The sequence below is a fragment of the Rhinopithecus bieti genome, unplaced genomic scaffold, assembly GCF_001698545.2.
Source record: "Rhinopithecus bieti isolate Rb0 unplaced genomic scaffold, ASM169854v2 scaffold_9420, whole genome shotgun sequence".
NCBI lineage: Eukaryota > Metazoa > Chordata > Mammalia > Primates > Cercopithecidae > Rhinopithecus > Rhinopithecus bieti.
The window spans coordinates 156,262-169,099 of NW_016806134.1; the positions used below are offsets into that span (position 1 = coordinate 156,262).

Genomic DNA, 12,838 nt, shown 5'->3' on the forward strand with positions numbered 1-12,838 from the left:
ATAATAATAGTAAATATGATTTAAAATTAAAGTAATTATTATTACTTTATTATTAAAATAATGACAAAATGAGAATTAGAAAATAGATTAATGCAAATAGTTTTTTGTTTTTATTTTAGCAGTAAACTTTTTCAGCAAAGTTGATCTCTCTGTGGAAACATACCAACTATGTGGAAACATAAGAAGGGAGAAAGAACTGAAGTCTGTTCTGAATTTTTGTTAAAATACACTCAAAATCACAAATTATTTTTCGAAAATACATATTGTTTTAAGGTCCTAATACAATATCCATACAATAGAACACTTAATATGTTTCAGACATTATTTATTAAATCCTTACTATTAACCCCAATAAAACAGAGACATAATCCGTGTGGCCTTTTAATAGACAGGAAATAAGGTTCAAAATATTAATCTACCTGTCTTAAGTGGTGACACTCAAGTTTAAAGTCATCATGTTAAGATTTTACGTAGTGCTAATGTCATTACTGCCATTCAAAAATTTTTTCATAGCAAGTCATCACCATGTATATTTAAAAATTTTCGAAAACACTTCTTTTCTTAAATAATAGTAAGTAAAAATAAGATAGCCTAGTTACAAAGGTCTTTTTAATAAGCAGTTGGCATTTGATAATCATTTTCAGTTCTTTAGAATCTTGAATATTTTAAGTTGCCACTTAGTTCAGAGACTTAACTCTTAAACCACTATAGGAGTTTCAGGAAATTCAATGGATCTCATGCAAGATAAAAACTTACCAGCAAATTTGATGTGAAATTTATTTTCAGGCTTTAATATCTGGACATACAAAGGACAATTTGGAGCAAAATCTTTCACAGCCCATGCTCTCAAAATTGTTTGGTGATCCTGAAGTGATCAAAATAAAATATCATAAGTTACAATTTTATAATATATAAAGTAAAAGTAAGCAATCATTTTGCTTTGTCACATTCATCGTTAAAACTTAAACATAAAAAGTACTGTGAGGACTTGTTAAGGATACCTATTATTTCCATAGAAGAAGGTAGTAATGGCTAATTTAATCATAGCTAATTGCTAGCACTTAGAATATTAGAAAAGATTAAGAGAAAAAATAGCCAGACAGACTTAAAAACAATTTTCCTAGAAAATTCCGGCAGTCAGAAGCTTTCAGACAGGTAGCAAAAGTAATAATTTGTAATAGGAATTTCCAAGGAGAAATAAAAAATGTACGTATAATAATAACATGCTTAGAAAATTACTTTTTTAAATATAATAGTAAAGGTAAAAGAATTTTGACTTGTGTGCGTATGTGTGTGCGTGTGTGTGTACCTGTGTGGTATGTTTAAAGACATAAAAAACTCTAAGATATAATAAAATGTATCAAAAAAGATTTTAAAAAGACATTTAGACTAAGGAAGGGAATCAAAATCATGCTTAACACGAACTCCTTTACAGAGTAGTCACCCCATAAATTCAATGAATTGAAAAAAAATCAAGGAAGATTATTAGAGAAATATGCCACACAGTTAGCTAATACATTTTTGAAAAGGAAGCACAGAAATGCTCTAGGATAGTACTGTCCATATAACAGCCACCAGGCACATGAGGCTATTTAAATTTGAAGTATCTAAACTTAAAGTTAAGAATTTAATTACTCAATCACACTAGCCACATTTCAAATACTCAAAGCTGCACGTGGCTAGTGGCTGCCATGTTAGAAAGCAGAGCTATATAAATTTTTCACCATCACAGAAAGTTCTATCTGACAGTACTATTAGTGGAAGGAAAGGAAGATCCAAAATACAGATAGGCACAAGGGACTGTTTATCCAAATGCAGATAGAAGAAGGTGTTATTTATGGTTGGAAACTGCTATAGACAGAATGATCATTTCCTCCCCAGATTTACATGTTGAAATCCTACCCCGCATTGTGAAGGCACTAGGAGATGAGGCCTCTGGTAGGCCTCATCATGAGGGCAGTCATCATGAATGGGTTAATGCCCATATAAAAGACACCCAAGAGAGAGCTCCCTCACTTCTTCAGCCACGTAAGGGTGTTGCAAGAAGACAACTATCTAGGAACCAGGAAGCCAGTCTTTATCAGACATTAGGTCTGCTGGCTCCTTGATCTTGGACTTTCCAGCCCCCAGAATTGTGAGCAATACATTTCTGTTGTCTATAATCCACCCAGTATATGCTATTTTCTTATAGCAACCCAAAATACGATAGTAACTTTAAGTTACATGAAAGTTGATGAATGGTAGTCCAGCATGGTTTACATGGACCATATGCACCTTACAGGCAAATATTCAAATATCAGAATGAGCCTAATAATTCTACTAAGATTCATCAAGTGAATAATTGTTAATCCATTTTACATGCTTTTAAATCTGAGGTTTGAGGGTTATAGATAATTTAATGGAGGATTACTGTTATTTCTCTTTCACTAGAAGTACACAATTTTAAAGGAGAAGGAAAAAAATAGAAAGTCAACCACTGTATAAGCAGATGCCAAGTTATGATTTTTATCTTATTTTATTTCATTATGTTTAGTGTTGTGTTGAAGATAATGGGTTATTCTAGGGTTTTTAACCCTACTTTATCCCTCAGTATCTAATTAGACTTGGGCAAGTTAAAGTTCTTCATTAGTAAACTGTAGATATTCTGTATCTTACAGGATTTCTATGGTGAAATAGACAACACACATACACCTTTTATTAAAGGTTGGCAGTCATTTATTGAAAAAACGTAAGTTGTTTTTCTTATTATGCGTATCATCTTAGTAGTAGCAGAAGTAATATAATGAAGGATAAAAGGTAAAGAAGAAAAATGAATTTCTTAGGAAAATTTAAAGTGAGACTTATCTGCTGACACCAGCAAAAAATGTAACATTAATAATAAAAGAAGAAATAGAGGAGGTCAGGAGGTTTATCAATATGAAAGAATAAACTCCTAATAAATTGTCCTTGCATATGACAACTATTAAAAAATCTGTAGAACAAGCATATAAAGGCCCTAGTAAATCAACTAAAGTAGGCAGAATTTAGAGGAAAATTAAAACTTGGAGGAAGTATCTTGCAGGTCATAATTTCCATGTTTTTGCTGCTGTGACCTGAGGGCGGCTGTGCTTACCACAACAGCACAAGTTGGCTAAAACTCCAGAGAAAACCTGCCAGAACAACAAGGGAATGGAGCCTGGAGCAACCAGAGCCACCAGAGACAGGAAAAGGGAGAGGTAGCAAAGAGAAACCACAAATTCTGTGAATGAGTGTAAACAACTTTGGCTGACCTCTGAACCATGAATGCATGGGAAAGCATAAAAACAATCCAAGCTGACATTTGTGAAGCACTACCAACCCCAATGGTGATGGAGTTTTCTTTATTTTGAGTTTAAGCAACTTAGCCTGTGCTAAATTGAGAGCACTAACATTCTTTGGAAGAATACAGTAGAATCCAAGGCTCCGCAACATAACACAATATACAAAATACAATGCAATATTATTTAATTCATGAATTTCCAGAAAAATGTGACCTATTTGCATGGGAAACAAATAAAATGATAACCAATAGATGGTAGCTACTAGACGGTCTGAAATGTTAGAATGAGCAGAGAAGGAATTAAAGCTTCTACTAGAACTATGATCAGTAATGTAATGAAAAACATGCTTGTAATTAAAAAAGAAAATTTCAGCAGAGTAATAGAAAGTATTTTAGATTAAAAGCCAAAGTTTATGAAAAAACATATTCACTATATGGGCTTTGAAATAGATTGGGAATGACAGAAGAAAGGAGTCAGTGAACTTGAACATAGATCAATAGAATTTACCCAATTTGAAAAACAAAGAGAAGAGGTAAGGAAAAGGGAACAGAGTTCAGGAACTTGTGTAACACGGTAAAAAGATCTTACATAATATAATTGAATTCACAAAAGAAAACAAAAGAGAAAAAATAGCAGAAAATGATTTGAAGAAATAATGACTAGAAACTTTTTAATTTTGTAGAAGACATACACTTATAAGTTCAAGAAAATTAGCGAAATCTAAACTAGATAAACAAAAAGATAACCATGCCTAGCCACATTGTATTAAAACTGTTAAAAAACAAAAATGAAGACAAAATCTTGATAGCACCCAAAGAAAGAGTCATATGGCCAAGGACTCTCATTAAAAATTGTGAAAGTCAAACCACCCTGGAAAAAATTCTGAAGTTTAGAATGAAGGAAAAAAAGCTATGAAACCAGAACTTTGTATCTAGCAAAAACTCCTTCAAACAGGAAGGTGAAATAAAGGACTTTTTAAAATAAAGAAATCTAAGGATATGTACTGCCATTGGAATCATACTACAAGAAAAGTTTAAGAAAACTATATAAGCTCGAGAAAAATGATAGCAGGGAGAAAGCACTTCAGAAATAAAACAAGAGTAACAAATGCTTAATGTTGTAGTGACTATAAAAAACACTTCCTCTTAATTTCTATAAAATATATAATCTGAATAAAGCAACATTTATAATATTGTTTAGTGTAGTTTCTAATCTATGGATAAATTATTACATCTAACAACAATAACATGGGACAGTAGAAAACAAATAAATGCAAGTTTATAATTTTAACAAGTGGTATAAAAATGACATAAATCTGATATGAAGCAGTAAGAATGTGTATTGTAATCCCTAGAGCACTCACAAAAAAAAAAATTCAAAAGGCATATCTAAAAAGTCAATAGGTATACTACATTCAATGCTTCACGAAACCAAGTAATAAAAAATGTGGGAAAGGAAAAACAGAGGAACCAAAATCAGAGGAAACAAACAGAAAACAATTGAGATAGAGCTATATCTAACCATATTAATAATGACATCAAATGGTAATGGACTAAACATGTTGAAACACAAAGATGTAGATAGCAAGAAAACAAACAACTGAATTTAAAATGGGCAGGAGATCTGAACAGACATCTGACCCAAGAACATACACAGATTAGAAGAATGAAAAGACATTCAACACATATCATTAGAGAGTTGCAAATTAAAACAGTAAGATATCACTAAATACTTTTCATAATAGCTTAAATCTGAAATGCTGAAAACACCAAATACTAGAGAGGACATAGATCAACAGGCAGTTGCATTCATTGCTGGGAAGGAATGCAAAATGATACATCAATTTTGGAATACAGTTTGACAATTTCTTACAAAAGTAAGTGTACCCTAACCAAATAATCCAGCAATTGGGATACTTAGTATTTACCTAAGTGAATAGAAAATGTAGGTCTCTACAAAAACCTGCATGCACATGCTTAAAACAACTTAATTTATAATTATAAACACTTGGATGTAACCAAGATGAACTTCAATAAATGAATGGATAAACCGTGCTACATCCATACAATGGAATATTGGGCAATGCAAAGAAATACACTATCAAGCCAAGAAAAGACATGCAAAATCTCAAATGCATATTGCTAAGTGAAAAAAGACAATCTGAAAAGGCTGCATAATGCATGATTTCAACTATATGTCATTGTAGTAATGCAAAATTATGGAGATAGTACAGAGGTCAGTGGTTGCCAGGTTGGGAAAAAGAAAGGACAGAAGGATGTATAGGTAAAGCAGAGAATAGTTCTAAGACCCTAAAAATATTCCTTGTGATATTATAATGGTGAATGCATGTCATATTACATTTATCAAAACCCACAGAATATACAATACAAAGAGTGAACCCTAATGTAAATTATGGTTTTTAGTTAAATAATTTATCAATATTGGTTCATTAGTTTCAATGAATGTGCCACAATACTGGAAGATAAAAATGGGAAAATGGGGTGTAGGGGAGAGGAGTGTAGGGGTGAGATACGGACATTCTCTATATTTTTTGTTCCATTTTCTCTGTAAACCTAGAATGGCTTAACAATAACAACAAAAGTCTAGCTTAGTTTTAAAAGTAAGTGAGAAAAGCATGATCTGTAGAGTCACCAACCTTGGGCTCTAATTTTCACTTCAGAGCTTACAAAACACATGAGTACAGGGAACTTACCATGGATCTGATTCTTCTTACAGAAGTTTTAGTTATTGTATAATGGATGTGTGCAACTTGCTTTTCTTCTTTATCTTAACCCTTGGCAACAGTTGACTTGTAGATCACTGGCTCCCTAAAACATCCTCCTTTGGTTTATCTGACACCACACACTTGTTTGTCCTTTGACATTCTTATCCCAAACCGAAATTATCTTGCTACTGGTAATCCTCCCTTTTCCCAAAGGAAAATACTACCGGATGCTAAATCATCAGCTTCTCTGTCTCACTTACCTTACATTTAATGAGTTCTCAAATCTTGTTGATTATGCCTCTAAATATTGGTCTAATAGATTCCACTATTCTCCAGCACCAGTGCCACAACCTGATCTAAAAACTTGTCACTTCTGGCTTGGAGTAAGGGCAACAGCCCCCCAATCAGCCTATCTCAAGCTTTATAACATTTTTTCACTAATTCTGTAATGTTATCAGATGAAGTTTTTTCCAACCAAAATTCTTACTGTTAAAATCCTATAATGGTTTCCCTTGTTTTGGCATCAAATTCAAACTTCTTAACAAGGCTTACAACCACCTTTATTAAACTTTTCCCAAACTATTTCCTCAGTCTTTGCATTCCTCCACTTAGTGATAATGCACATTCTCCACTCAGATAACCAGCATTTCTCACCTAGGACCATTTGCCAAGAACATTCTTTACTGGTTCAGCCCTACTAATGCCTCTCATCCCAGCTAAAACATCACTTATCTAGGAAGCCTTTTCTTCTGACTGCTGGTACACTAGGATAGATGATGCTACTTGATCCCATTGTATTCTGTAAACAATTAACCCCATCTAACATTTAGCATTTTTAAAAGTTGGTCCTCAGTAAACTATAAGCTTTATGAAGGCAAGGGCCATGTCTACATTTTGCTCACCCTAGCTTATTCCCAGAACCTAGCATTCATTTGCATATCACAGGTGAATAAGAAAAACAATATTTACTTCATATCGATAGTTTGAACACTAAATGTGATCATACAATGAGCATTAGGCATATAGAAAGCATTTAGTAAATATTTCAATTCAATGCCTGAATACGTGGAATAAAGTACCTATTCTGAAATCTTCCTTGTTTTATTCATAATTTATGCCCTCACAAAACAGAACAAACATCAATAATTTTGAGTGGATCATTAAGTGAAGAAAAAAGAAAAGAGCTATGTAACATAAATATCACATGAGAAATACAAAAGGAAAATTTTTCTAATACAGATAATGAAACTAGCAAAGAAACACGATTTCACTTCATTTTTTTCTAAAAGCAGAGGGTAAGATTGATTTTTTTTTTTTTATTTTCTTGGGGACAAATTCATTCTTAAGTAAAATGCTCCATATTTCTTACCATAGAGCAAAATGTTTATTGTGATAACTTTAGAATAAAAATGCTGTAATAATAAAGGCAGGTAATTTGGGACACTATCACATCACCTGGATGTTTATTGCTACTGTGAAACAGAACATTTTACAAAAAGTCAGTTTGCCTAAAAATTAAATTAATGAAGAATGTCTCCATAAAATTCAACTTAATAAATTGTACTATCTAAGATATTGATTGTTGTTCTGAGGACTTATAATAAATCACTTTACCTATGGCAGGAATTACTTTACTGAAATCCAAATAACCCATTAAAGAACATTTTAGATGAAATTTTATACATGAATTATTTACCTATCCATAAATTTAAAATTTTTATTAGACTCTCAATTAGAGTCTGTCACCTAGAAGTGATAAAACATTGGTTTGATCAAAGGCATCACTTTCCTTTCAATTTTTAATTTATAAAATCCATCTGCAGCACTTGAAAATTGATCTATTTACCCCACATACTTTGAGTATATCTTGTTAACTTAGTCATTGGACACTTTATTTTTTAAGATTACTAGTATATAAAGTGAAACTGAATTGTAAAACTTAAAATAATACATGTAGATAGATTTGTCCAAAATTTATAGGTGATTGAGCAAACTAATCACAAAACTTATAAAGAACAAAAAAAGTCTTATGGCAATCTGGAAAACAAACCTATCTTGAAAACATTCGAATGTATTGTATAAACAGTTCTTGCCAAATGTATTCCTTGCCCACAGAACAATTTCTTCACAGATGTCCCTATGAAGACCTCACAGTAGATTGGACTCAAAAGCACCTTGAGTTCAGGGTCTATTTTGTTCATAATTAGAACATCCAGGACTAATATGTAGACTGTTAAAAAGTATAAGGTTAGATTACATATACGTATATCAGGTAATATCAAAAACTGAAGGTAATTCTGATACAGAGGATCCATAGTATCTATCATCTATAACTAATTGACCTAACTTTATGACTGAATTAAGAAAATGATACATTTCATTGTGATTAATTGTAATTGATGTCTTTAGAGAAGTAGGCTTCAAATATGATACATCCTTATTTTAAATACAAAAATAATTCAAAAGTGCTCTTAAATAAAAATACTTTAAAAGAAAACAGCCAAAATCACTAAAAAATACTCTACCATTAAAATGTGTTGCTGCATTTTACAACAGAATAGCTGGCTATTAGAAAGTAGAACATCAGGCCAACTAGTTGTAGTCTAATTAAACTGTATCACTCACCCAAACCTACAGACTCGACAATGACCTAGCCTTCATGAACAATCTACACTAAAGTCAAAAACCAAAAAAATTAAAAGAAGACTTGGTCTAGCATTCTGGGCCTCAGCATTCAAACTTGTATGGTTGTAAATATAATTTTGTCCCCCTGCCAAGTTTCAGCAGAAGGGATTTAACAGTGTATCTGGGACTGAAACATTATCTTGAGTTCTCGTTTTAGGAAAAAATGTCCTTGCTTTTTCAATGATCTCTCAGGGACTGTAATTCTGATTTTGATTCCCACTCTTGTGGCTGAAAATGTACCACTCCTTACAGATACTTACTGATAAAAACCTGCTTGCCTGTCGGAATCTCCATATATATTATCAAAATTTTACCAGAAATTTTGGGACTCAGCAACAAGTCAACATTATTGCAAGTTCAAAAGCTTACTTTTTGTTTTTCCTTATAGAGTAACTAAACTCATTTTGTACTCTTTCTGAAAGCTGAAGCACTGTATTGTTTCCTAGTCCTTGGTCCGAGTTAGAGTAATTCATCCAGAATGATACACGCCTTAAATTGTATGTTTTACTTACTTAAATCCTCTCCCAGGTTTTGAAGGACACTTCCATCAACACCAAATCCAATTCCAGATCTTAAGCCTCTTGAATTTTCCCTGATCTAGTTACTCAATTTAACATAGTCATGACCACACTATCCAAAAACGTCTTGAAACTCACTGGTATACAAATGTCAAATGAATAATAAAGTGATTCGTAAAGAGGTCAGGTTATCTTGACAGCATGTAACTGAAGTCCGGTGATGTACATCAGTCAAAAATTTACCAAAAACTATTTCTGAGTGTACTAAAATCTCAGTTATATTAGGGATATCAAGGTATCTTTTCAAGTTTAAAATTCTGTGAGTTTTGAGAATGGTAAGGAAAATATTTTTGAAAACAAGTCACTAACCACTGGGTTGACTAAAGAGATAAATAAATTTGCAAAATCTCCCAAAAGAATCTAAGGTACATTTCATTAGGGAATGACAGTACAGATGATTATGTGCTTGTTTCAGTGCCTGAGGTAGATCTTCTTAAAACAAAACATACTTGAAAAACAGTGAAAAAGTTTCCGTAGCAAACATTTTATTTCAGCTCTTTTCTCATGCTGTCAGAAGGGTACATGAAGGGAAATCACTGAGTGCTTGGTGATTGTTTGCTTTCTTTTCTAAGATACCATATGTTCGAAAATGCATGTAATAATCAAGAATAAATATGTCTTTGACATTTAAGAGGAAAGTCAGCAGCATGAGCCGGGAATAAAAACATTTTTTTTTTTTTTTTTCAGAGAGTTACAACTTAAAGCCTTGGGAGTCAAATACCTAAGATGCCTCAAAGTTTCTCCCCTCAGCGTGAATAAACATTAGACAGATTTCCTCCTGACTCCAGGGCTCTGACCTTTCTTTACTTAGAACGTTTATTTCAGAAAATTTTCCATTATAAATTCTTTCTCTGCTCCTTTGAGATGTGAATCCTCCCTCTGCCACTTGCCAGTGTTTCTCAAGGGCCCGGAGCCTCCCTCTGCCCTGATAATCTCAACTGTTATTTCACTAAGCAAATGGAAACAAGAAAAATCAACTTCCACAAGCTCTTTTCCATGGGGCCACAAACATACCTTCATCTCTATCTATATATTCTGTTTTCCCGTTTGTTAAAATGGATGAAAGTTTTACACCCCTATCCAAGAAAAACCTTCCATTCCTGCATAAGATCACATCCTATTATATTCTTTCATGACCAATTTTGCCATCTTTGGTAAATATTTGCCATATTTACTCACCAAAATCTTTCCCACTAAAAAAAAGTGAAAAAAGGAAAAGGAGGAAACAAAGCTTTCATTGATCAAACATTACCCATCAGTTACTGCCCGATTTCATTGCGCTCCTGTACAGAAAACACTTTCAAAGTTCATAATTGTTGCCTCCAATTCCTTTTTGCTATTAAATTTTGAACCTTTCCAATATAAAAATTTAAAGATATGAATTTCTCTTCAGATGCTTGTAAAGCTGCGTTCCATACAATTTAATGTGTTGCATTTTCATCATAATTCTTCTTATTTTATCTTTTACCCATGGGTTACTTATGGATATTTTGTTTTATTTCCAAATATTTAGGTATTTTTCAGCTGTGTTTTTATTATTGATGCCTCATTTAATTCAATTATAATCAGAGAACATATTCTGTAGGTTTTAAATTCTCTGCCATATCTTTTATGGTTCAGAATATGATGTATCTCTGTGAATGTTTCATGTGTGCTTGAACACTGGAATTCCGTTTTTTAGTGTAATATTCCATATGTCAATTAGATCAAGCTGGTGATGGTGTGTTCAAGTTTGTTACAAATCTATTGATCTCCTGCCTTTTTTCATTGATTGATAAGACAGAAGTGTTGAAAATTATAAGACTAACTGTAGCTTTTTACTCCTCCTTTCAGTTATGCCATTTTATACTTCATGTATTTTGAGAGTTTTATATATATATAGCACACACACACACATTTAGGAGTGTTATTTTTTTTAATGCACTGATCCTTTACTCAATACAAAGTATTCCTCTTCATCTTTGGTATGAGTTCTTGTCCATGAGTTTTCTTTGCTTAATACAGCTACCTTCCACTTATGTATGATTAGTATTTGTGCAGTGTATCATTTTCATCCTCTTATTTTTCTATTTATCTCATCTATTCTTTGTTCCCTTTTACTGCTGCCTTTGCATTAAATACATTTATTGTTCCACTTAATCATATAGGTTTTTAAAATCTTTATTAAGGGCTACCCTAAGGTTTATAACATATACCAGTATATATTACACCCATCTTTCAAATAATACATAAAGAATCTCACTACAGCATGTTCCATTTTTTCAGTCATCATGCTAGAATGTCATTCATTTTACTTGTTTGTTATAAATCCCACAATAATTGTCATTACTTTGCTTGAAACAATAAATAATATTTTTTAAATTTCAAGTTATATTTACCAACATATTTATCATTTCTGGCTTTCTTAATTTTTTCATGTGAATCCAGAGTGTCATAAGACATCATTTCTATTTGCTAAAGAACTTTCTTCAACTTTTTTCTAATGTAGATCTGTTGGCAGTATAAACCAAATTTCCTTTTCTATTCATCTGTTATTGGACAATGTTTATTTTGATTTCTTGGCTATTGTGAACAATACTACAATGAACATAGGGGTACAGACATCTCTTTGGCATGTTGATTTCAATCCCTTTGGATGTATCACAGGAAGTGGGATTTCTGAGTCATATGGCAATTCTATTTTAGGTTTTGAAAACCACCATATTGATTTTCATAGCTGCTTCATTATTTTATATATCCACAACCAGTGGACAATGTTTTGAATTTCTCCACATCACCATCAACTCTTTGTATCTTGATTTTGACAACAATCCTAAGAGATATAAAATGATATCTCTTTGCTGTTTTGATTTCCTTTCCCTGATAATTAATGATGTTGATCATCTGTTCAAATATGGTACTTTTTGGCCACTTGTATGTCTTATTCGGAGATATTTCCATTCAAGTCTTTTGCCTACTTCTTAATCAGCTTATTTCCTTTTGTGTGTGTGTGTGTGTGTGTGTGTGTGTGTGTGTGTGTGTGTGTGTTTGGTTTCAGTTTTTGCTATTAGGCTATAGAAGTTCCCTATATAGTCTTGAAATTTATCCCTTATTAGATATATGGTTTGCAAATATTTTCTCCCATTCTTCGGGTTATCTTTTCACTATTATTTTTTCCTTTGCTATGCATAAGTTTTTCGTTTTGTTTAGTTGGACATAACACCACTTGTCTATTTTTTATTTTGTTGCTTGTGCTTTGGTGTTATAACCAAGAAATCAATGCCAAGACCAAAGTCAAGCTTTTCCTCTGTTTCGATTTTACCATTTCAGATCAAGTTAAAGTCTAAGATTTTGTGTGTGTGTAGGATGTAAGATCTCAGTGTCTTTTCTTTCCTTCTTTTCGTTCCTTTCCTTCTTTCTTTATTTTCTCCTACTCTCTTTTCCTCTCTCCCTCCCTTCTTTCCTTCCTCTGTTTGTTCCTTCCTTCCTTCGTTTCTTCCTTCCTTCCTTCCTTCTTTTCCTTCCTTCCTTTCCCTCCTTCCTTTCCCTTCCTCCATCCCTTCTTCCCTCCC

At 32.6% G+C, this 12,838-nt stretch overlaps 1 protein-coding gene across 1 annotated transcript in view; it reads right to left on the minus strand.

The window, feature by feature from the left end:
• The window catches only part of KCNT2 (potassium sodium-activated channel subfamily T member 2), a 226,476-nt gene that overhangs the window by 152,670 nt on the left and 60,968 nt on the right, over window positions 1–12,838 (minus strand). The window contains 1 exon segment of the mRNA XM_017874830.1: window positions 757–865. Coding sequence (XP_017730319.1) covers window positions 757–865 — 109 coding nt within the window.